This window comes from Meles meles, chromosome 14 (assembly GCF_922984935.1).
Source record: "Meles meles chromosome 14, mMelMel3.1 paternal haplotype, whole genome shotgun sequence".
Taxonomy (NCBI): Eukaryota; Metazoa; Chordata; class Mammalia; order Carnivora; family Mustelidae; genus Meles; species Meles meles.
In genome coordinates this window covers 55,352,546-55,376,989 of record NC_060079.1, presented here as the reverse complement: position 1 = coordinate 55,376,989, position 24,444 = coordinate 55,352,546, and the positions used below count along the sequence as shown (strand labels likewise).

The window sequence follows — 24,444 nt, the reverse complement described above, 5'->3', positions numbered from 1 at the left end:
CCATAAGACTTATTATAGCTTCTAGGAAAAGGACTGGTAGATTCTTCTTTGGAGAAAGAGCAAGAAAAGACCCACAAATGCAGACATTTGGAAGGGGGCCCTCCACTGAAACTCTCAATTTTAGTGTGATCATTTTGAGGTGAGCTCAAATCAGGTGATCTGTCAAATCCTGTCTATTCATAGCAAGCTTCCTACCATTTTTTTTAGTAGCTTACTCTTAAAAGTGTACAATCAGATTATTGTCTTTTGGGTGTTGAGTTTGGTAAGTTCTTTATAGATTTTGGATAGTTACCCTTTATCACATGTCATTTGCGAATATCTTCTCCCATTCTGATGTTTCCTTCCCTGTGCAGAAGTCTTTTATTTTGATGAATCCCAGTAGTCATTTCTGCTTTTGTTCCTCTTGCCTCCAGAGATGTGTCTAGTAAGAAGTTGCTATGGTTGATATCAAAGAGGTTGTTGCCTCTGTTCTCTAGTATTTTGATGGTTTCCTGCCTCACATTTAGGTCTTTCCTCCACTTTGAATTAATTTTTGTGTATGGTCTAAGAAAGTGGTCCAGTGTCATTCTTCTGCATGTGGCTGTCCAATTTTCCCAACACCATTTGTTGAAGAAACTGTCTTTTCTCCATTGGATATTCTTTCTTGCTTCATCAAAGATTAGTTGACCATATAGTTGTGGGTTTATTTCTGGGTTTTCTGTTCTGTTCCACTGATCAGTATGTCTGTTCTGGGCCAGTATTATACTGTTTTCATGACTATAGCTTTGTAATATGGCTTGAAGTCTGGAATTGGGATTTTGCTTTTCTTTTTGAAGATTGCTTTGACTATTTGTAGTCTTTTGGGGTTCCATACAAATTTTAGGATTGTTTTAGTTCTGTGAAAATGGCATAATTTTAACTTCTATTCCTTAGTCTAGGTCAGAGCAGGGTTTCATGAGGGATGTTGCCAAGTGGGAAAAGTAGAAATGATGTGTTTGTGACTTATTGAGAGGAGTGTGGGAAAGGAACACTTAGGGGTAGGTATAGAGAAAACAGCAAATGCAAAAATAGGGCAGTTGTTGACTTAACAAAAAAAAAAAAAGAAAAATTACACAAGAGGGAAATGTAATGTTATACAGTTTGGTTCATGAACCAAGACTACAGAGTCATAGGAAGTGACGTTTGAATACTAGTGTAACCAGAAATTATTATATAGCTCAATTTTGAGGATTTGGGATGGGAGGAAGGGCATCATCATTCATAATAGACACGAACAGAGAAAGCATCTCAACAAAAAAATGGAGGCTTTGGCATATTATATAGGAATGTGAATAGTGATTCTAGGTAAAACAGCTATAAGTTTAATATAGCTGCTTCTAGGGAGAGAATTTGTAATACTCAATTATGTATATGTTACCCTATCATATCTATATATATTTATACTGTCTATACATATAGCATAAATTACTTTGGGTGAGTCAGAGGCCTTAGAACTGGAAGGGGTGGAGAATATATTTGTGAACAGTGGGTCACTTATCTCTGTGAAAGCTCTTCCCTCTACAAAGTGCTGCCCAATAGAAATATTATGTAGTCTACATGTGTAACTAAAATTTTTTATTAGCCACATTAAAAAGGTAAAATGAAACAAGTGTGGTTAATTATGTATTTTAATGGTGTATTTCACTCAACATATCCACAAAATCAGTTCAACATGTAATCAATGTAATATTAAGATGCTGCGTTCTTGTTTTTATACTAAGTCTTCAAAATCCAGTGCGTATTTTGTATTTAGAGCACTATCCACCTTCAGGAGCTCAGTAGTCTCATGTGGCTAATGGCTGCCATATTGGAAAGTGCAGCTGTAGAACTGTGACTGAGTGGTCCCCTGGGGTATGGCTGTGTTGTTGGATATGGTAAAAGAGTGACAAAAGATGAGGAACAGAATTTCCTCTGCTGGCAGAATGCTGGTCCCATGCTGGTGACTGTTGACAACTCAGTTAGTGTTCCAGATATTTAGTAGGTCTTTGATAAACATTGCTATCCAATGATAAATGAAGGCTGGCTGAATGCACAGTTAACACAAATGAGTTTTCATATCATGGAATATTGTTGATGTTAATGGGCATTAGTCATAATGGAAAAGCAAAGTAGAAGAGAAATTTTGTTTCATCTGTAGAAACTGTACCGCGCTGTTCTCTTCTGCTTAAGTCTGTGCTTTGTTATCAGGAAGTTTATTAATAATTATGCATATCCTACAAAAGATATTTTGGCTTATGTGTATTCTAATACAGCATAATTTTATGTATATCTGGTGTTCATACTTTTTACTAATCTAGTATGTTTCTGTCCGCAAAACTTGAAGTCATAGGCAGTACTTGTTATTGGTGTTTGGGAGAAAGATGCATATTTCAGTATTTTCAGTCAAAAATGCAAGTTAGTCTTTGAATTAGATATTTTTCCTTGGGCTCTTGAGATTTGCTTCTTATAGGTAAACTTCTAGTTAGGAGTTTTTACTGATGTGCCAAACCATGATCATTCTGAACAATTTATTTTCTCATAAATGGTGATGTATTACTGAAGTATCTTTATTTTGTCTATTTTGTGTTTGCAATACTTAAAAATACCTATTTATTTGTTTCTTGTCTTTTAAATAGGTGCCAACGATACTAAATTCCCTACAGAGAAGTGTACAGGCAGTGTTGGTGGGAAAAATTCAAATTCAGGACTGGTTTAGCAATGGCATTAAGAAAGCAGCTTTAATGCATAAGTGGCCATTAAAAGAAGTATCTGTTGATGAAGATGATCAATGTCTACTTCAGAATGATGGATTTTTTCTTTATCTGTTATGCAAGGATGGACTATACAAAATAGGCTCCGGATACAGTGGAACAGTTAGGGTAATGTGATTCTTTATAGTTTTTAATTATAGCAGAGTTTATGTCCATCCTGAATTGTGTTTTGTTTTCAGCTTCATTTTTAAAGTACTATTTAATTTTGATGTAATAATACTTCTTTGAAAATCATGATAGAAACATAAGTATTAAATATAATGCATTTGTGTTGTTTTTCATTGATTATTAATTATGAAACTGTTGATGGGCTAACTTTTTTGTTACATTGCAGGGCCATATATATAATTCTACATCTCGCATCAGAAACAGAAAAGAAAAGAAGTCTTGGTTAGGGTATGCTCAGGTAAGAGAATATCCACAATAAACCAAGCTTTTCTCTCCTGTCTTTTAGAACATATGGCTTGTACTAGTTTGATCGGTAAATAATGTCACTTCTGTTTAAACAGATACAGTGTATTTTTAATAATATGGCTAATAACAGTGTCACAGTGTAATATAAAGAACATTGGCTTAGAATTCTTAAGAGGTTTACTTTTAGTCCTGGCCCTGATCCTTACTAGCTGTGTGACTTTGGACAACTCAGTTAGCTTATTGGATCCTCTGTTATTTAGCTATAAAATAGGCATAAAAAAGTCTTCTGTTGGAATTCTTATTTAAGTGGATCTCTAGATAAAATCAGAGATCACAATTACCATTAGCAAATATGAGTTGGGACTGTATCTGTGTGACCTGAGTCCAAATTAGAGATTCTTGCCACTAGACCCTTTGTTTTAAGTCTAAATCAGTACCTTCTGGGAAATAGTGTATGGTGTGCCCAGTGAACAGCTACCTGTATGAGGGATCATGCAGGGTATCACCAAAGAGGAAAGAGCAAGGCCTATGTTACTTTCTTACTGCTGTGATCTCATCACCTGACTAACATGGCCAAATGGGTGTCAGCAGTCAAGATACCTTACTGTACCTCCCATGGAGAGAAGCAGGTGAAGGACAAAGGGCCAGATGGTTTATTTCCATTCTGTCCCTTCCTTAGAGTTAAAGTCCAAGGTCCCTTGTGGAAGGATACAGAAAAAAGATATCCCTACATACTTATATTGCCCAGCTCATAGCTTATTGTTATCATCAGATGATAAAAGATATTTGAAAGCATTTTGAAAATTGAAATTATTGTATGAAAAATAATTCTATATTAATTATTGGGGAGATTTTGAAATTAAATTTTAAGTGTCAAATTAATTACTCAGTGATTGTTTCTTAAAATTTAACCTGGTTCAAAACATCTCATCAAATTTTTATTTGCCACTATAATATTTTATGTAAGAAAGAAGGACGTAGAAAAATATTCAGTGACATATCATTCCATCTAAAACCACTATCTTATTCATTTCTAAATATTAACCAAAATATCTTAGCTATTTTTCCTTAAAGTATTTGTTAAAGTAACAGTGATCATTTCTCTTCTTACTTGGCAAGTGATAAAATAATTTGAACAAAATGTCTGTACTGTCCTGGGTGATGTATCTAATGTATGGATCTGAGAATGTAATAGGTTAAATTGATACCCAGTAGTGTACAGTTTCTCCTCTCACTAAAGCATACCCATGTTCTTATATTTTTAATCTTAAATCTGTTTTACACATCAATATTAACATATTCCCATACCTCATAAAATTACACAGACCTGTATGACTACTTTTTCTGATAAGTAGCTAATGAAAAAATATTTTAACACATAACACAGCAAAATTTTTTGTTGTACACAGGGTTATTTATTGTATAGGGATGTGAATAACCACAGCATGACAGCCATAAGAATAAGCCCTGAAACACTGGAACAAGATGGTACAGTAATGTTACCAGGTATGTTATTCAACTAGTCATTTGTTTTCTTCAGGTGATTTTAAGAGATGTACATGTTAGGCCATTTGGACATATAAAAAGTGATTAGCCAGGAATAGTGCTTGCTTACAAGTAGACTGAAAAAAATCTTGACATACGAAACATTTTATAGTCTATATAAAGTTAATGCATGTGAGGAAAAGAGACAAAAGCAATATAGTATAAATTGTTTTAATATTTGTTTTCAAATCACTGACCATCTGCAGCCTTATCCCCTGCTCTCTCCCCATCAAGATAGTTTCAGCTGCCAAATTAGGGGGGTGAGGTTACTTTGTTGCTCCTAATAAAAGGATGACTCTGGCTCTCCTGTAACTTGGTATGAAGGACCCTCTATTAATTTTTATTTTTTGCTTTAACAACGTTGCACTTTAGGTTTTTCTCTTTATGTTAAAGGGTTTCCAGACACATTTTAAATGGATCAGGAATTTTTTTTAATTCCATCATTTATACTTTTAAATACTATTCTGGTAAGGCATTTTGGATACAGTTCATTTTGCTTTAATTTTGAGGTTGCACAAACGTATTTATCACTTAAATGACTGCATTTATCACTTAAATTATTGTCTAAATTCTGGGATAGTGGATCTTAAATTTTGTGGAACACTGGGCAAATGGATAATACATGAGCCATTATAAGGTCTTTGAATTTGCATATACCTTTAATGCATAATGAAAGTTCGCTTGTATTAAAATCTTAAATGTTTAATGTATGTATCAATAATCTCATGGAAAGCGGAAATATTACTCCTAAGCATTTGACCATCTGAAAATGATTGAGAACTACTTCTGGAGAATACATTGGGAAAGATAATTGCACCCAAGCTGCTTGTTAATTTTTCAAAATATTCTTACAACTTCATCAAATATTTATTCAAATGTTGCTATGCATCTATATATCCAAAGTAGTATACATGACACTGTGTTAAGGTAAATGCCACATTTCATGTGTGTTTCACAAAAAAAGCTACTTTAGAAAAGCAGGCCATTTTATTTATTTTTATTTAAGGCCATTTTATAAATAACTGTCTTTTCAGATGTACCTACAGGCTTTTTTTTTGTTTTGTTTCATTTTTTTCTCTTTTAAATCACCACAAGTCCTGGACAAACCGTGTCTCTGCTGATGGTGATGATAGTGATAATTTTAAAAATAATTACATGCATCCCCATATATATGCATGTGTATGTATATACACACATACATATATATACATACTTATATTAAAAATAATCACATTTATTGTATAAGTATCATATAAGAAAAAAAATCAAAACTAATTGTAATCCCACTTCCCATGTATGATCACTGTTAGCATATTGGTAAATGTCCTGTCTTTTTTCTATGTGTGAATGGACAGTGGTGTAAAAAAGAGGTCATGTGCTACCTAATGCTTTTTGAACCTATCCTTTTCACTTAATATTCTGAATATATTTCCAGGCCATTAATTAGTCTTTCACAATATCATTTTAATGTTACAAAATATATTTCACTAATTAATGTATTGGAATGGAAGTTCCTTCCAATTTTTTACCATGTAAATTACACTGTAATGAGCATCCCTGTCACATTTTGTGCATGTTACTTTAGAATAACATCCTGGAAGAAAAATTCTTAAATACACTATCCCCCCCCAAAAGATGAATATTAATATAAAGAATTTACTTCTTTATACACTGATCAATTAATAAAGACTGTGAGTGAGAAGATCATTTAAAAATGGCCTACCTATAGCTGTTTTATTTATTCCAATGTAATAACTTGCTAATGTGTTTGTTCAGTTTAAATCATTCTATGTCATTTAACATATGAAATGAAACTTTTAATAGTACAAGTGTGGCTTTCTGTGTTTCATAATACACACCATATCCAAGATGAAGAATGAACCAAACTTTGGGAGGACAGCCCTGTGCCGTGTATCTTCCTAATTGGCAGATGTTGCTTGATATTTTCCTGAAGATGCTGTCTTATAACGTTACATGCTGGATAAAGAAAGGATAAGGAGAAGATCTTTTTGAAATCATGCAGCAGGAAGACCTGCCCTCAAGCCTGAGGAAGCCTATCATCATTTTTCCATTTCTTTGACCTGGACTGCAGTTTCTTCAATAGCAATTTTTTTCCCCAACCTAGGGGCAACTTGGTAGTTTTCACATCCAGAAGAAACAGAAATAAATTGTCAGGTTCATAGATGATAATGAATATGCCATATTTAAAATTGACGTAATCTGGTAATTCCTTGAGCTTCATGTTCTAACCAGTCTTGGATTCTAACTTATAAATAAGTTATTTTCAACCTAGCATTGATGATCTTAGAACGCTTTTTTCCTGTTGTCATTTTAGCCTTCATATGTTGGCGTATCTTTTATATTGTACCCTTATGTCATTTACTGTCTGTGTCTGGTGACAGATTGCCTCAGATCATGAGAATTTTTGCCAATCTTCTTGCGCCGCTTCACTCCTCACCCCTGCATTTATCTGAATTATAATGAGTTTTTCTTCTTTGCTTTTTAGTTTAAAATCTTACTGCTTAGAGCTTGAGAAGCATCTTTCTTGCGCCTCTTTGTATTCTGTACAGTGGACTAGGAACTCTTTCTTTCGATTTCTCCTCTCTTTGATTACCAAGTCTCTTGGGCTACCAGTGGGCCTTGTCTCCCAGTTTCTATTTCCAGTTTGTGATCACTGAATTCTCTATTTGGTAAGGGTCTGCCTGTGTTTTGCATATTTATTATAAAGAAGTATGCTAGTATGAAGCTCCTGGGCAAAGATATGGAGTAATCCAGCTTATTTGGGTGGGCTCCATTACTGCATTCCAAAACCAGAATGTTATGTTTTGTTGATTCAGGTACAAATAGAAGTGAAATATTTTTTTGTATTGTAATTAATGGAGAGATTCATCCTAGTTCTCTGTAGTTATTTTGGGAGGTGTGTGTGCTCTTATACTTGCTTGCTGAACATTTGTTTTTCCAAAAGGATACAGTTTATACTTAGATGTTGATTTTGCTTGTAGTTTCATGTTATTTAGTAGCAATCACTAACACATGTCCCAGTTGTCCTTCTGTAATACTGGTATCCCTTGTTACAATGGCACTTGTGCATTATTTTGATCAGAGTATATATGCACTGTTCCACAGAGATTCATACAGTATTGACAAAACACATTATTCCAGCCAAAATATGTGAGTGCTTTCAGACAAAGGAACTACATAAGCTTAGATGTGTGTGTTCTATGAAGCAGATGACCATTTAAAAATGTATAGCATGCTATGGGGCTCCTAACTGGCTGGGTCAGTAGAGCATGTGACTGTTGATATCGGGGTCCTGAGTTCAAGCCCCATGTTGGACATTGAGCTTACCTAAAACACACACACATACAGACACACACACAAATGTATAGAATGCCAGTGCTAAAAATGCTGGGAATGAGTATTAAACTTATAAGTAGAAACTGTAAAACCAGTTCTGTTAATAAAGCAAGGGATATCTGTAGTTGGATACCATAGACCTCAAATGCAGAAGCTTTTAGGTCTATCTGTATTTTTCTGTGACACTAATGACTGTGATGTATGTCTGAGGGTAGAGTGTTGCCTATATCGCATGTGATTGTGTTGAAATGATTATAACCAACATTGTAGTTTGTTCATCATGGTGCATGTTTATTATCAGACTATACCTAATACTAATTCATTTTGAAATTAGGTGGGCTTTCAGATCCTTGATTATGGAAGATTTATAAGTGTAAGCATAAAATGTAATAAGTAATAGTTGAATTTTTTAGTTTCTGCTAATTTGTAATTCTTTATTAAAAAGCACAGTATCCCTTTAAGTTTAAGTTTATCCTTGTTGCGTGGAGAACTCTCATTCTGACTTCAGCAGAGGAGTAAAATCATTTTGTGACCTGTTTATTAATATTGTAATATAATTACTTTTTCCTCTTTTTGTACAGATTGCCACACTGAAGGTCAAAATATTTTATTTACTGATGGAGAATATATTAATCAGATAGCTGCCTCGAGAGATGTAAGTTACTCTGAATCATGAATAGTTGGTATAAATGAAATCCCTTTTTCATAAACTATTTGATCTTAATTAGACAATAGAAAGCCTTGAAGGACCAATTTATAAACATATTACTCTGAATTTTTCTTTCTTATAGGATGGCTTTGTTGTCAGAATATTTGCCACAAGCACTGAACCTGTGCTACAACAAGAACTACAACTTAAACTGGCCAGAAAATGTTTACATGCCTGTGGTATCTCACTCTTTGACCTGGAAAAGGACTTGCATATTATAAGTAAGATAGCCAAAAAGCCTTTCTCCCATATTTAAGTTTTCAAATTCTTTATTCTTTTGAGAATTAATATTGTGTTTTGAGCAATAGTATTTTGGTGGTTATTTTGCTGTTACTATAAAGCAATTTATGAATTAATATGTATAAGTGGTTAGAAAATAAGACCTTTAAACAGAGTGTGCTATATGAACACCATTTTAAGGAAGTGACTAATAATTTTCCCTTTTTCATTTTGAATAGAGCAAATGAAAATAAACTTAATCTGATAAGAATTGTAGATGACATTTAGGGACATCATTACTTTTTATGTTCTATCTTTATTCAGTTATTTAAAATTTTGAAAACTTGTGTTAAAAATATTACTACATTGGGGCACCTGGGTGGCTCAGTGGGTAAAGCCCCTGCCTTTGGCTCAGGTCATGATCTCAGGGTCCTGGGATCGAGCCCCACGTTGGGCTCTCTGCTTGGCAGGGAGCCTGCTTCCCCCTCTCTCTCTGCCTGCCTCTCTGCCTACTTGTAATCTGTCAAATAAATAAAATCTTAAAAAAAAATTACTACATTAATAAACATAGTTCTGTCATTGGAACCTTTGTTATTTGAACAGATTTTCAACGTAGCCGTAGAATGATCTCAGATTGTGAAAATGGTAATTGCCATAATAAACTGTGTTCTATGTTATATATATATATATATATAAAATCTTTCATTTAGATACAGAAATAAAGACAACCACACAGTATTTCTGTCTTAGTATATGTACTCTTGCAGTGTCCTAGTAGTAATTAGGATTCTTAGTTCCCTGGAGGCTCTCAATATTGGTTTGCCGTGCTGTTCCAGGTTTACTGGTGCTGTTTTTAAATTGTGGGATTCTTTGTAAGACCCACTTTTTTTACTATTATCTCATTAAATTTAATAAACTTGACATGAATGGTTTACTTTGCGTATTTTATTTATGTTGTGTTTTTGTAATTCTTTATAGAAAAGTACTAAATTGAAATTACAGTTTTAAAATTTTAAAAATCCATAAACTAATTAGTAGATTGTGTAATTAGATAGTTGTAAAATATGTCCTATATAATTATTTACTCATAGTTTTGCAATTTGAAAATGTGTATAGGGTCTTTCTGTACATGCACACATATGTATTCAAATTCATGAAGTAGCTACATGAAATGTTCTTCTGTAGAAAAACATGGAACAAAGAATCTGATATACCTTAATTCAAATATCTGCATGGTATTGTTTAAGTCCAAATGAACCTGTCTGGACTAATTTCACCAAGCTTCATATTTCTTCATTTGTAAACCAGGCAGTATGGTTGTAAGGATCATATAGGGTAAGGTTCATGCACTCTATAATGCCTGACACCTAATAATGCTCAATTAAAATTTCTTCAGTCATTCATTTCTTCATTCAAGGAATATTACTGACATGGATTTAAAATTTTTTTATGTTTGAAAAATTAATTTGGCACTAGTTTGAAACAAATTAAAAAGCTTATTGTAATTTTATTTTTCCTTGGAGTATAGTGTATAGTTAATTTTGTTTTTAAGTCAGGCATACGACATTTTGTCATCCTTGGTTTTTCTTTTTTTTTTTTTTTCTTATTTTTTCTTTTAATTGAAGTATAGTTGACACATTTTTACATTAGTTTCAGGTGTGGAACATAATGATTCAGCAAATATCGTTATCTTGTTTTTGAATGGTATTGAGTTGACTTTTTAATCACTCAAAATAGTGCAAAATTATTTACATTATTCATGTTTAAAATGTAGTAGTATTAATTAGTCTTGTATTATCAGGTACAGGATTTGATGAGGAGTCAGCAATACTTGGTGCAGGACGAGAGTTTGCACTAATGAAAACAGCAAGTGGAAAGGTAAATTACTCTTTAGGATCAAAAATGAACATTCTGTGCTTTATGAGATAGTCAATTGGTATAATCAGTTGATTAGTATGCCTAGTTCACATGTTTAAACATAATATTTAAAATTTTGATTTTAAATTGCTATTATTTTAATATGAAATTTTATTCATGTTGAAATAGTATACAAGAAAATTTTGACTGTAAGAGTGTAAAACTTTATAAAATGTTACATTTTTACAAATGTTTATTTTAATTATGGAGCTCTTTAATTTTTCAAGTTGGAATGAATTCGTATTTTGAGTTCATTTTGATGAGCACATTTATTGCAAATTTCTGTAAATGTGCAGAAATACAGTTGGGGGAAGTAGGAACAAGTTTAATTAAGTCACAGATTGTAGAGGTCAGTCTATAGAGATAGAAGTTTTTTTATCTAATAGATGTATGGTTAAAGTAAGGTAATTAAAAGAATTTTGAAAATTAAAATTACTAGGCAGTTATGGCATATTTGTATGTAGGGTTTTTTACATTGGGAAAAAAAGTTGAGAATTTTATCAGGTTCCTACTGTTGTGAGATTAGAGTATATTTGTGAAGTATATTTATTTCTATCTATTGAGGAGATTTACAATGACAGATTTTAGGCATCCTGAGTAGATATGAAAAAGCTATTAAGAACTGGATCTTCAGGGAAAATATGTATATTTCTCTCTTGCTGATCTCACAGAAGTTGAGTAGTATATAAACAGTTTGGTTTCAGGTTATTTTTTGTTTTTCAATAAGATATGGAAGCTTTTTTTTTTCCCTCATGTGAAATATGGTACACTACTCCAAAAAGCACTGTAATTCTCTCTGTCTCTCTCTTTTATATATATATGTATATATATATACAAGATATATTATACTGGCAAGTACCAGAGTCTTGGAATCAAGCAAGGTGGTCCTTCAGCCGGAAAATGGGTTGAGTTACCAATTACAAAATCTCCAAAGATTGTACACTTTTCGGTAGGACACGATGGCTCTCATGCCCTTTTAGTTGCAGAAGATGGAAGCATATTCTTTACAGGATCTGCTAGTAAAGGAGAAGATGGAGAATCAAGTAAGTTGACTGATCAACTGGACATTCAGTAAAAATATTGTGGAATTTATTAACATGAGGTGTATCAATTTCAATAACACTAACCTCACCAAATTAATAGAGAATTTTACATTGGGGAATAATCAACTAATTATGTGGTGGTGGTATTCATTAAAGAACTGTAAGTGCTGATTTCATTCTAAAATTCATCTTTAATAAAAAAAACTGATGATGCTTTATGGATACACTGCTGTTCATCTGTTTTGTTCATTAGTGTTATTTTTAAAAGCTTATTTATTACAATATATTATTTTAGGAAACCCAAAATGTTATAAGGAATATATATTTCAGAATGCGGTAAACCTAATGTAACCTGTGTAATAGTATTCGTACGGATCACTATTCTTTTTATAATTTTTCTGTAATGAAATCATTCCTAAGCAGTGAAAACAAACAATTTGTCTCTGATCTTTCCTATACTTTTGTTCAGTTTTTCTCAGTGTCATTTTTCTCTTTTTGTAACTTCTCGTTTACTTAGAACAGTGGGGTAGTATCTTATAAGGATTAGGTTTGAAGTCAACATCTAATGTAAAAATCATGTGTAAATGAAAGTTACTTGGAAAAAAATCCTCATAAGGTGTATGGCCATATTTGAGAAACTTCAGCACTACCAGGTTTTCCTTCTAGCATTTGGAGGACATTGTTCTTTCTTTGAGCACCAGGTAGTGTAGTTACCATATACATGTATATGGATCATGTTACATGAAAAAATATAAGGATATTTTTAAGTCCCAGAATTGTGCCCAGCACAGTAAAATATTTTTACTCTGAAGGCATCAAGAACTGGGATTGACTGAAGGAACAGAAGATTGATATTTCCCATCTTTTGCTCAATTCGGGGTTTAGTTTTTGAGAGCAGAGGCTACTTACGTCATCATCCACATTTAAATTTATTTACTCTTTCTCCATATATATATATTTCCCCTTCTTACACAATTTCATTGACTGGGTGTAGCTGCTTAAATATGTGTTGAATGGACAAGGAACTGATTTTGCTCTCTAGGATCCAGCCAGCATAAGAATACATGTGAGGTAGAGTTTGAAAGAAAATCATATATATAATAATGGAATAGTTTTAATGATGTAAATAGCCAGTCTAGAGATTGGACTCCCCAGAAGCCAGAAGTTTGGTAGGAAATTGTAAAATTCTCATTGGAAATTTCAGTGTGTAACAAAAAAAAGGATCTGACAGTGATAGCCTAAGTATTAATTAACCAGGTGAAGCTTGCAGGTTGACTCATTTTAATGGACATATTGGGAAGCCCAGGCCTTTGTGAAAATAAATAAATAAAGTGTATTATAAGTGCGTATATTTTGGGCTTTTTAATACAAACCATTGTTTTTATTTATGCATAGATGCCTTAATTTTTTTTGTTTTGTATTGTTTTTTAAGCTAAGAGCAGACGGCAATCAAAACCCTATAAACCTAAAAAGATAATTAAGATGGAAGGAAAGATTGTGGTGTATACAGCCTGTAATAATGGAAGTAGTTCTGTTATTTCTAAAGATGGAGAGCTGTACATGTTTGGGAAAGATGCCATTTACTCTGACAGTTCAAGTAAGTTCAACTTAAACACATTTCATTTATGCAAAGGAAATCCAATACTAGACATTATATATTGGAAAGATAGGTGTAGAAAATTAACAGTTATAGCATGCTTTCTCTAAATTTTTCATATTTCTTTCCAAACACAATATTTTGTGATTCCTTCCTGTCGTTTCTGGGAACAGTGTCACCGGTTTCATGCAGAGCAAATCCCAGAGTGTGGCTAGTACAACTCTACCTTAGCTATTACTTTCTCTGGAAAACTTTCCCTAGACTCATTCAGATGCTCATGTGACATGCTCTTTGTGTACCCTCGGGAAATGACTTTAATTGATGAATTATCCATGTTCCCCATTAGATAGTTAGGGAGGGACCCTCTGTCTTATTTACTATCGTATCCCCGGTTCCCAACACAGTATCTTATACATGGGTCCTAAGAATTACTTGTTAAGCAACTCAGTGACTGATAAACCAAAAGTGTAGTGAGTGGATGTGTGGGATAAGACTAGCCAAATAAAGCCTTTTACATTTATAAGCTCTACTCTAAAAAACTTGTTATATTTGGTTACTAGATTTTCTTTCTAGCTCTTGAGAAATGAGTGTGATTGTGACAGCCCATTTGGTAGGATTTTATATTTGGTAAATATGTAAAGTCTGTGAATTTCTTTGTGAAATGGAAAACAGAATTAATGAAATTTCTGGTTGGAAGTTTAAGAGATTGTCTCACTGCCGGGCAAATGACATATGTTGCACAGTTCTAGCGATTAAGTTGAACTGTATTCAGGTGATGTGAATTAGCTTAATGTGGTAATATTTAGATCCTTAGTTGGCCTCAGCTGTCAATCAGAATTTGGGAGTGGGCTCATGTATAGTTTAAAAATAATGTTCAGTGTAGCTATTGCTTGCTAAGATCCTGTTAGATAGCACTGAAAAAAAACTTGTGCATTTATTCAGTATATACTTATTGAGAACTGACTGTGTGTCACAGCTGGGTGGACAAGGCAGACGTGGTCCCTCTCTTTTTGAGGATCTGAGAGACAGTTGGGCATATTATAGCTTATGTATTAGAGAGGTGTCGTTTAATGGTCATGGATATAGGCACAGATCCCAGCACTGCCACTTTTTAGTTGGCTAATAACTGGCTTACATTCCTTAACTTTTCAAAGATTACTTTCATTTTTTTCCCATCTTCAAAGGGAGATAAGATATGGTTCATATGGTTGTTATAAGATTATAGGAGATAATGCTTATGAAATGCTTAGCATAGAGCCTGACACATATAAGGGCCTAAGACATGTCAGCTAGTACTGTTAATAATAATAAATAATATTGCTAAATATTTGTATCCTTTTCAAGCATGCTAAGTACTAAAAATGGGAGTTTTTAAGCTAAAAAGACCAAAGTAATCTAAGTGGAAGAGAAGGTCACCTTAGGAAAGTAATATCTGAGAAAATAAGAAAATAATGTGGAATGATTTTCCCAAAGTGTAATATAAGAATTATATTATTTATAATTTAAATAAAATAAATACTTCAGTTTTTTTGAGAAGTCTTTATTTTAGTATATATTGGAAATACTCAACAATCTTTGAATTTTACTGTTGTTGCTGCTTGATGAGGTTAAAAATGTTTGGTCAGTTTAAAATTGATGCAAAAATATTAAGATTGTATGGGTGACACTTGGTTATGGCAGATAGAATGAAAGCAACATGTGAATAGTGAGGAACTGGTGAAACCAGTTAGCTGTTGAATTGTGGAAGAAAGCACCTATAGGTTAAAAATGATTGAAAAATGCTACTTTGGGACACCTCACAGGTTTCTACAGAAACAATGTGATTTCAGTATACTCCAGCAAGTGTTTTATTGTGTTTTCAATCCTTTTTATTTTTTTACATTTTAATTAACATATTATGTATTACTAGTTTCAAAGGTAGAGTTCAGTGATTCATCAGTCTTATATAATACCCAGCGCTGGTTGCATCACATGCCCTCCTTTATTCCTTTGTAAGGCAAATCAAAGCAGATAAAGTACATGATTTATAGGCTCCTTTGTGCTTGGACCAGGAAAGTTTGAGAACTAGTGACCCTTCTGAGAATTGTTGAGAGTTTTGACATTTAAAGCAAACATTCAGGAGAAGCAGGCTTGAGCCAATGGCCACAGTAAAAATTTGTCCCAAGTCTGGATGATAATGTTTTAAGATTTTGGAACTTCATTACAAACTTACAAAATAAATTTACTGATACCCTGCCAGTCTTTTGGCCACTTATTTCTCATTTTGGTGGGTTATTTTATCCCAGAAATAAAAAGTTCTGCGTTGAGGTGGTCCTTATATAATACTGATGATTTACTGGACTCAGAAAGGTTTTATTGTTGTTCCTTACCAAATCTGTATCTTTCCTATAGGTTTGGTAACAGATTTGAAGGGCCATTTTGTAACTCAAGTAGCTATGGGGAAAGCTCATACTTGTGTTTTAATGAAGAATGGAGAAGTTTGGACATTTGGTGTGAATAATAAAGGACAGTGTGGACGAGACACTGGTGCCATGAACCAAGGGGGGAAAGGTAGGTGTTGGACATGTAGATATAAAATTTTGTGTCATCTTTTCATAAGTTTTTTAGAACAGAAATCTTACTCTTTTCAAAACAAGTGGCTCTTTAATATACTTTTCAAACTTTTAAAATAGGAAAACCACTGAATTTCTTATTTATTTGACATTATATCACTGAAACAATTGAATATACTTTAGGCTTTTAATTTTTGAGCAAATGAACTTGAGTGTTTTTCTTACCTTTTTTTCTTTTAAAGTTTATTTATTTAAGTAATCTCTGTACCCAAGATCCAGAGTCACATGCTCTTCCGACTGAGCCAGCCAGGCACCCCAATGTTTTAAAATTTTATATAAAGTATGGTAACACCTTTCTGATTTCGCATTTTGAGTGACCTAAATTATTCTAGAAAAATGCATTTTTCAAGCTCTTTGTTATTAGTTCCTTTTACACCACATATTTTCAGTTTTAACCATTTTTGACAGCAGCCTTTCTGGGAGATATTATCTTCCTGTTTAATAGCACGGGCTACCTGTAATTAGTTCCTGACAACTAAAAATGATTCTTAAGAATACTTGGCCCTTTACCAAGAGCTGCATTATAGATGCATCTTACTCACCATATGCTTTGCCCTAATACTTAGGCTATTGACAGGAAGAAGCATTTATCCTTTGTCATGTTTGTGTGCTTAAAATTTGTCTATGTTAGTATATATAAATCTAAATGATTCCTGTTAACTGCTGTGTAAAAAACCATACCACTAACATGGCGCCATTTATCCATTCTCCTGCTGATTGATGAGTTTATTTCCAACTTTTCACTCTTACCAATAATTTCAAAACCTCCTTTATCCTGGCAAACATGTGTGAGTATAATTTAGTATACTAGTTATACTAGTATAATTTCTGGTGTTGTAGATTTCAGCTTTACTAGATTTTTCTTAGAAGAGGTTATATCTTTGATTTTCCACATCATCCAAGATATAGTGTCAACACTCAGATTTTTGTCAGTTTGATGATTATGACGTTGTATAGTTCATTATAATTTTTTATTTGTCTTATTGAAGTAAGACATACATGTGGTCAAATACACATAGCATAAGTGTAGATCTTGGCGAATTTTCACAAGCTGAACACATTCCCGTAATTGGTACCTACTTCAAGAAATAGTATATGAGCAGCACCCCAGGAAGCCCCCTTTCTGTTCCTCTCCAGTTACTACCTTCCTCTCTAGTTAACACCATAAATTAGTTTTACTTATTTTTGTACTGTATATATATAGAATTATGTCACATGATTATGTCTAGTTTCTTTTCACTCAACTTGACAAGATTCGTTTATATTGTTACAGGTATTTATAGATTATTCTTTCTCATTGTTGTATAGTAATCAATTGTGTGAATATACTACAGTTTTTGAATCTTTTCAAGTATTACAGCATTAGGGTAGTTTCTAGTTTCGGTTATTAGAAAATAGAGTTGCTTTGAAAATTGGGTGAATGTGAATGTGGATGAAAATTTGTATGCTTTACTTTTGGGCATATAACTAGGAGTAGAAAGGCTAGGTCCCTCATTTTTCTTTTAATTTGCATTCCTTGACTATTAGGAGAATGTTAGACCGTCCTTTCAAACTTCTTGGTTTTCTTGCCTTCTTACTGGTTTGTAGGAATTTTTGATATGTTGTATGTGTTACACATATCTTTGACTAACTGGCTTAGCTTTTACATTTACTTATGGTTTCATTTGTGTATGTAATTTCTAAATTTTGGTGACAAGTTTTTCATTCTTTATAAATTTTTGCCAATTGCTAGTAGCGAGAGGATGTTCTAAAGGAGTGGGACTCATGGCTTAGAAAATGGTTGGGAGACACTCTGGTCTGGAGAATGATAGTTTGGCAGTGAGGATGGAAATGAGGGACTAAAATCAGCCAAAGTTAAAAGTGTGATTGGCAGAAAGTAACAGCTTAGAGGTATTCCTGCCTTCCCTCCTTTTGCAGAAAGGAAATGAGAGCACTTATTTGTGGTTCCCATATTAAATTTTGTTTTTGTTGCTCTTATATTTTAAGCATTCCTTTGTATATTCACTTAGATTAGTGTATGTTATATCATTTTATCAGGTTTTTTAGACATGGGAGTAATCTACCTAAAAATTATAAATTGGTCTGTCAAATAGGGTTTGGAGTTGAGAATATGGCAACAGCAATGGATGAAGACCTGGAAGAAGAACTAGATGAAAAAGATGAGAAGTCCATGATGTGCCCTCCAGGCATGCATAAATGGAAGCTGGAACAGTGCATGGTGTGTACTGTCTGTGGAGACTGTACAGGTTATGGAGCCAGTTGTGTCAGTAGTGGGCGTCCAGACAGAGTTCCTGGAGGGTAAGAACATGATTAATACTGAAGAAATAAAATATTAGTGGATAATGTGCACAACACATTTGTTTTCAAAATTATTCCAGAGAGTATTCTACTTTGTTGTTTCTTGAGGGCATATTGGCATTACATGTAATTCTAATAATTGTTTTCTGTTACAATAATTTCTAATTTAGTGTCAGTTTTACTTAAGTTGCTTTTCTCTCATTTGATTCATTTAAACCAATATTTAGAAACAAGTCATGGGGGCGCCTGGGTGGCTCAGTGGGTTAAAGCCTCTGCCTTCGGCTTGGGTCATGATCCCAGGGTCCTGGGATCGAGCCCTGCATTGGGCTCCCTGTTCAGTGGGGAGCCTGCTTCTCCCTCCCACTGGTGATCTCTCTCTAAAATAAATGCCAAATATCTATTCTTTTTGTTGAACATTAATCTTTTCTGAATGGAATTATCAAATATCATATGAAACAATTAAGGATATATAATTTTCTTTTAAATTAAATTTATGTTCACGATTTTAGGTGTTCTAGGAACTGTCACTTATAAAGTTACATTATACGTATTTATATTTATCCTCTTTTGCTTTTGTTGGACTTGTTTTTTCCTGCTCAAGGTCCCATGTTATCATTATTTTAAACTTTGTATGTGAGTTTGGCAGAATCAGAATGCAAGTTTTCTGCTAGAATGTTGGGAAGAATTTTATACTTGGCCTAACATATGAAAATAAATCATACATAACAGGCCCTTTCTTTTAGGCTAATGAAATATGATTTTTTAACAATAAGTTTTCTCTGAACTTAAGCAGTTGGTAAGTATCATAAATTGATTTTGAATTCTCTGATCCTTCCTAAAATTATTATTATTTATGTGCTTTTCCCCCAGAGATCTACTATCAGTTTTCAATAATTATTTATAACTTAAACCTGTAGACCTAAATGGACAGTACCTAACCAAATACAGTGATTTCTTTATTAAAGAGGCAAAAATGAATGAATTAATTAAATTAACATAAGAAAGACTATATGCCAGGACACTCTGCACTATTAAAAATGACTTCAATTATTATAGAATTGTGGCTGTATATCTTAGAATAACTTTAGAATGCCACATTATATTTTAAACTGTGCATCGACAATGTAATAGACCCATTAGTTTATCAGTTTTTACTCCTGTAGTTAATAATCATCCAAATTGTCAATAGTGCTTGCATTTTAAGCCCAGAAGTTTCACAGGACACCTAGCTATGTCTTTCAAAACTGCTGCCAGGGAGATCTTTCTCTGGTACCACCACAAATCTGGATAACCACAGGCTCAGCAATGCTGTCTGAAGGTTTTCAATTCCGATCCAGCAATAACATTAAAGCTGTGACTTCTGTCTACATCTGTGTAATAGATGACTAAAAAGTTAGTTGTTCACTGACCCTGTAGGCAACTTCTGGAGTGTTCTTATTCTCTTTATGTTGTAATCCAGTGTCATACACTTGTTCAGAACTGATAGGAACAGGACAAAGAAGAGGAAAAGGACCATGTAATTAATTGGACACACTGAAAGGAGAGAAAGAGAGATGATGGCATATAAAGGAGGGAGAGAAAAGGAGACATAACATATGAAGCTAGCAAGCTGAGCTCACTTACTGATGGCTGTACACACCTTCCTTAAGTTAGCTGGTGTAGAACAGTGTTTGTTTGGTAACTGACTAACCCACCCAGACCACTTAATAGCTGCTGGTGTTTTACTGTTTTAGCTTTTAAAATATTTGTTGATAGTGGCTTTGAGGATGGCAGAATCCATTTGTATTTTCTGTTGGAATATACCAGTTATCCTATGAGGAACTTAATAAACTCTTGTTTTTAGTTATTCCATTTGTTCATACCTAGTCAGTTCTTTAAAATTGGCACATCCTGATCTGAAGGGGTGATTTCATTGCTGACTTATATAACTTGACTTCAGAAATCCTGAAAAGAAATTATAGAAGAGAGTTTTAAGGAAAGAGTAGAAGGATTTCAGTTAATTATTTTTATTTTTTAAGGATCTGTGGTTGTGGTTCCGGAGAATCTGGATGTGCCGTGTGTGGGTGTTGCAAGGCTTGTGCAAGAGAGTTGGATGGTCAGGAGGCAAGACAAAGAGGAATTCTTGATGCAGTGAAGGAGATGATACCTTTAGATCTTCTCTTAGGTAATGTGATGGATTGTAATACGCATCTTGTCCTCAGTTCAGTAATTTATATTGGTATGTGCTAAAAAATTAATAGTTACCTATGCAACACTGCTTATATGGTAACTGACAGTATGTCAGTAATTAAAGGATAAGGCTCTTTTTCTCTTTTTGCTAAGATTCTTTGAGTAGAAATAATTTGTGTTTTCATCAGTGTTTTGTTAGATTTTACTTTCTTGAATTTTATATGGTTCTTTCATATCTATTATTGTATCTATCTATATATGGTTTTTTTGTGTTTCTTTGTGGTTTTGTTTTTGTTTTTTTTTTTTGTCAATCCTCTAGCTGTCCCAGTACCTGGGGTTAACATTGAAGAACACCTTCAGTTACGACAAGAAGAAAAACGACAACGTGTAATCAGGAGACACAGATTAGAGGAAGGAAGAGGTAAGATGTAGCTCCAGAGGAAAAGTATATGAAAGTCCATTTTCTTACCCTATACTGAGAGCACTGAAAGTTTACACAATAGGCTGACTTGGTAAGGCATTGCAATTAAAATTAGCAAGATTATAGTAACATATGAAAGTCATGTGAAAATATTCAGGGTATTTACATTTGTGCTATTAACATAGATTTAATTCAATATGATGTTTATGGAGTAAGTCAAGCATATTAAGAATTGTGCCATCTGCCAAGCATCAAAAACTGTTAGCAATGGCAACTTTAAAAAATAATATATGAATTCTAAGAACTGGTCTTTCTCCCAGATTTTGGACTCATGGTTGTTATTTAACCATAAATAACAAAAGTTTAATATAGTATTTTAATTTCCGTTTTCTTAGTCATCTATGATCATTTCCATTTGAGCATGGTCCCGGCATTCTTCTTTCAGTTCAGTGCATAATTATGTTTTTATATGTCTTTTTTTTCCCCCCAAAAAAGCTTATTCTGGTTATGTACAAGAAGGGTAAGTTGGAGAGTTTTGCAGGTTTTAATTGCAAAGATAGGCATATTGTTTCTCTTTATCTCATTGTTTATGACCATTTCTGAGCCTGAAAATACATTTCACTGTAGTTATAAGTAGATAGTAAAATATACATATTTTAATATACATCCAGTAACAGACATAAATATAAATATTACTAAAACTGTGGTTGCCCAGTAGAATCTCCTCTTTGTAGGATTAAGACAGATGGTTAGAGATCTGTAATTTTATTCCTCTGCCAGGCAAAATTTTGATTGGAAATACTGATACTGTTTATTTTAAATGCTTGTTAGAAATGACATGAGATTTGGTGCTGAAATAAAATCTATTATCCATTTAGCCACCATTACAAATTTTTTCTAGGCACTTTTTTTTAATGTAGAATTGAGTAAGTCATAAAATATATAGCAGGTATGGTAAATTCTATTTTTATTAAACTTAAGTTGTAGAACATGCTTGGAACTTGAAGATTGTTCTTTCTAGGATCTGAGAAACAATATGATTAATTGATACAAGAATGTTTGCTGTTACCTTGGCTATGTTTACATAAAATTATCACTTTTAAAATTGATTTATTTTAATGAGAATGTAGATACTGTCATTATTTACATTACATAAATATGGGGAAAATTACATATTAAATGTTTTTTAGAAAAAAGAATAAAATTTAAGTTCTAAGTCTTTATGACTTTTGGTAATTGAATGGCAATTTCTTTTATTCAAATAATATGATTTGTTAAAGGATAATTATCAATGCATCTCTTTTACTACTGTTTTTTCTTTTTTGGGAAATACTGGGTTGAATCATATGCATTGACCTACAAAAAACAGCAATTTCTTATGTTGCAACCAAAGTATAACAAATCCTTATGATGATGTGTAATTGCTTGCTCTGTGTGTTGTATTAGTTTTTTTCTCCCTCTGTGAAAAAGCTTTTCTTCTCTAGCTGTAGTATATTTCTGCATATCAGAAGTAAAAGAACATTGATTATGCATTAGTTCAACAAAATTTTGTGACTGCAGAATATTCTTTTGCCATTTATTTTAAAATGTGTCATAGACCTTAAAAACCTAAACTCTAGCCTTTCAGAGGTTTTAAAACTCTATTATTTAAATATTTACAGAGATTTTTTTACTGTATCTGATCTTATAAACACAGACTTATGTTCTAGGCAGTTGGTATATATTTTTTGACAAGTCCATTTCATCCTATGTCCTCAATATATAAAAAGACTTCTTTAGATTATTGGTGCATAGAAATTTTGTCTTTTTATTTTTTGGTTAAGCTCTTTCTCATACATTTTTTTCATTTTTATTAAAATATAGTATATGGTAAACTATGCAGTAAATATCTTTTCTTAATGGCTTAGGATCTTCATTATGGGCCTGAATTATGGCATTCGTTACCTAACATGGTGCTGAAATTTGTGCATATTAGAACCATGCCCTTGCTTTGCACAACCTCCATGGTTACTATGGAATCATACAGTGAGGACATTTTACAGTATGTATGTGTTTCATTTAACACAGTGCAGTGCAAAGAGAACCCTGTTTATACATTTTATTTTGTAAAAATACTTTTAAATAAGAATTTTAACTGTGTACCCATTTTTAAAAGTCAGACTACAGACTCTTATTCAATGACTTTAGGAAATTCTTATACCATATTAAATAATTGAGAACCAGTATGGTGATATGACACTTTTATGATATTATCTTTATATTCTTTCCCAGCACTCCATTACCAGCAGTTTTATAAGAAAACAAAATAAAATGTGCACAAAGATATATCCACACTTGCATAGGGGAAAAATCAGAAAGGTAGATACCAAAATGTTAGTCGTAACTTTTCCTGAAAAGTGAGTTTAGAGGTGATTTTTATTTTGTTCTTTACAGTGTTTTCTAAATAATCTCCAATGTGTATATTACTTTATAAACAAAATAAGAGTTATGTTTTTAAAACTTAAGCCGTTGTTTCTTTAAAAAATAAAGACTAGTTCTAAGATGTTTATACTTTACCTTTGCTTTTTAAAAAATATTTTTATTTTAATCGGATGGAGGATGCCTTTCAAGTACTGTGCTTTTCATTATGTTAAAACGGTGATTCTCAAAGTAGTCTCAAAAGGACTAGCATCAGTGAGCACTTTAGTTAGAGTTGCCTGTTTTCAGGCTCCACCTCAGACCCACTGAGTCAAAAATTCAGGGAGCAGAGACCAGCAGACTGTGTTTGAACAAGTGTGGGTAATTCTGTTGGTGCTAAAGCATAAGAACTGCTGCTCCTGGGCAGTGATGTTCATAGTTGCTTCCATGCATCTTCTACAGCAGAATACCGGGCCTGTGTCCGAATGTCTGCATTCTGCTAAAGAGCTAGAGAGAATTGTTTGTCTTGTTTTGCCTTAATGAGGAAGACAAAACAAGGTAAAATAAATTTTTAGTATTCTAACTGCCACACATACCTATATATTTTTTTTCCTTAGCCTCTTGGTATTTTTTAGTTACTAACAACTTAGTGATAAGTTAATAATTATACTCATTAATAATTGGCTTTTCCCTATGTTGAAATTTCTGAACTTCTAGATTAGATTATATCAAATTATTTAACTTGATTTATCTGTCTCATTCTATTAAGTTTGTGTTATTTCAAAGTTGATCAGGATTTTAGGACCTGGTTCTTGTATTAAAGCTTTGCTCAGCATCAGGACTATTGATGTAATTTAGTTGCTGCTGTTTATAACACAGTCTTACAGAGTGGAATGTGCTATTGAAACCTGAAAGAACAGTGTTATTACTGTACTTTTATTAATTTGGAACTTAGTCTTTAAATTTTTTTTGTTTGTT

At 33.0% G+C, this 24,444-nt stretch overlaps 1 protein-coding gene across 6 annotated transcripts in view; it reads left to right on the top strand.

The window, feature by feature from the left end:
- Window positions 1-24,444, top strand: part of MYCBP2 (MYC binding protein 2) — a 275,059-nt gene that overhangs the window by 54,596 nt on the left and 196,019 nt on the right. For all 6 annotated transcript variants that reach the window (XM_046028200.1, XM_046028199.1, XM_046028201.1 and 3 more), the window contains exons 6-17: window positions 2,634-2,876; window positions 3,103-3,174; window positions 4,592-4,688; window positions 8,666-8,739; window positions 8,876-9,014; window positions 10,814-10,890; window positions 11,768-11,972; window positions 13,405-13,569; window positions 15,961-16,119; window positions 18,275-18,479; window positions 20,498-20,643; window positions 20,968-21,069. In XM_046028200.1, coding sequence (XP_045884156.1) covers window positions 2,634-2,876; window positions 3,103-3,174; window positions 4,592-4,688; window positions 8,666-8,739; window positions 8,876-9,014; window positions 10,814-10,890; window positions 11,768-11,972; window positions 13,405-13,569; window positions 15,961-16,119; window positions 18,275-18,479; window positions 20,498-20,643; window positions 20,968-21,069 — 1,684 coding nt within the window. The remainder of the gene's footprint in view (window positions 1-2,633; window positions 2,877-3,102; window positions 3,175-4,591; window positions 4,689-8,665; window positions 8,740-8,875; window positions 9,015-10,813; window positions 10,891-11,767; window positions 11,973-13,404; window positions 13,570-15,960; window positions 16,120-18,274; window positions 18,480-20,497; window positions 20,644-20,967; window positions 21,070-24,444) is intronic.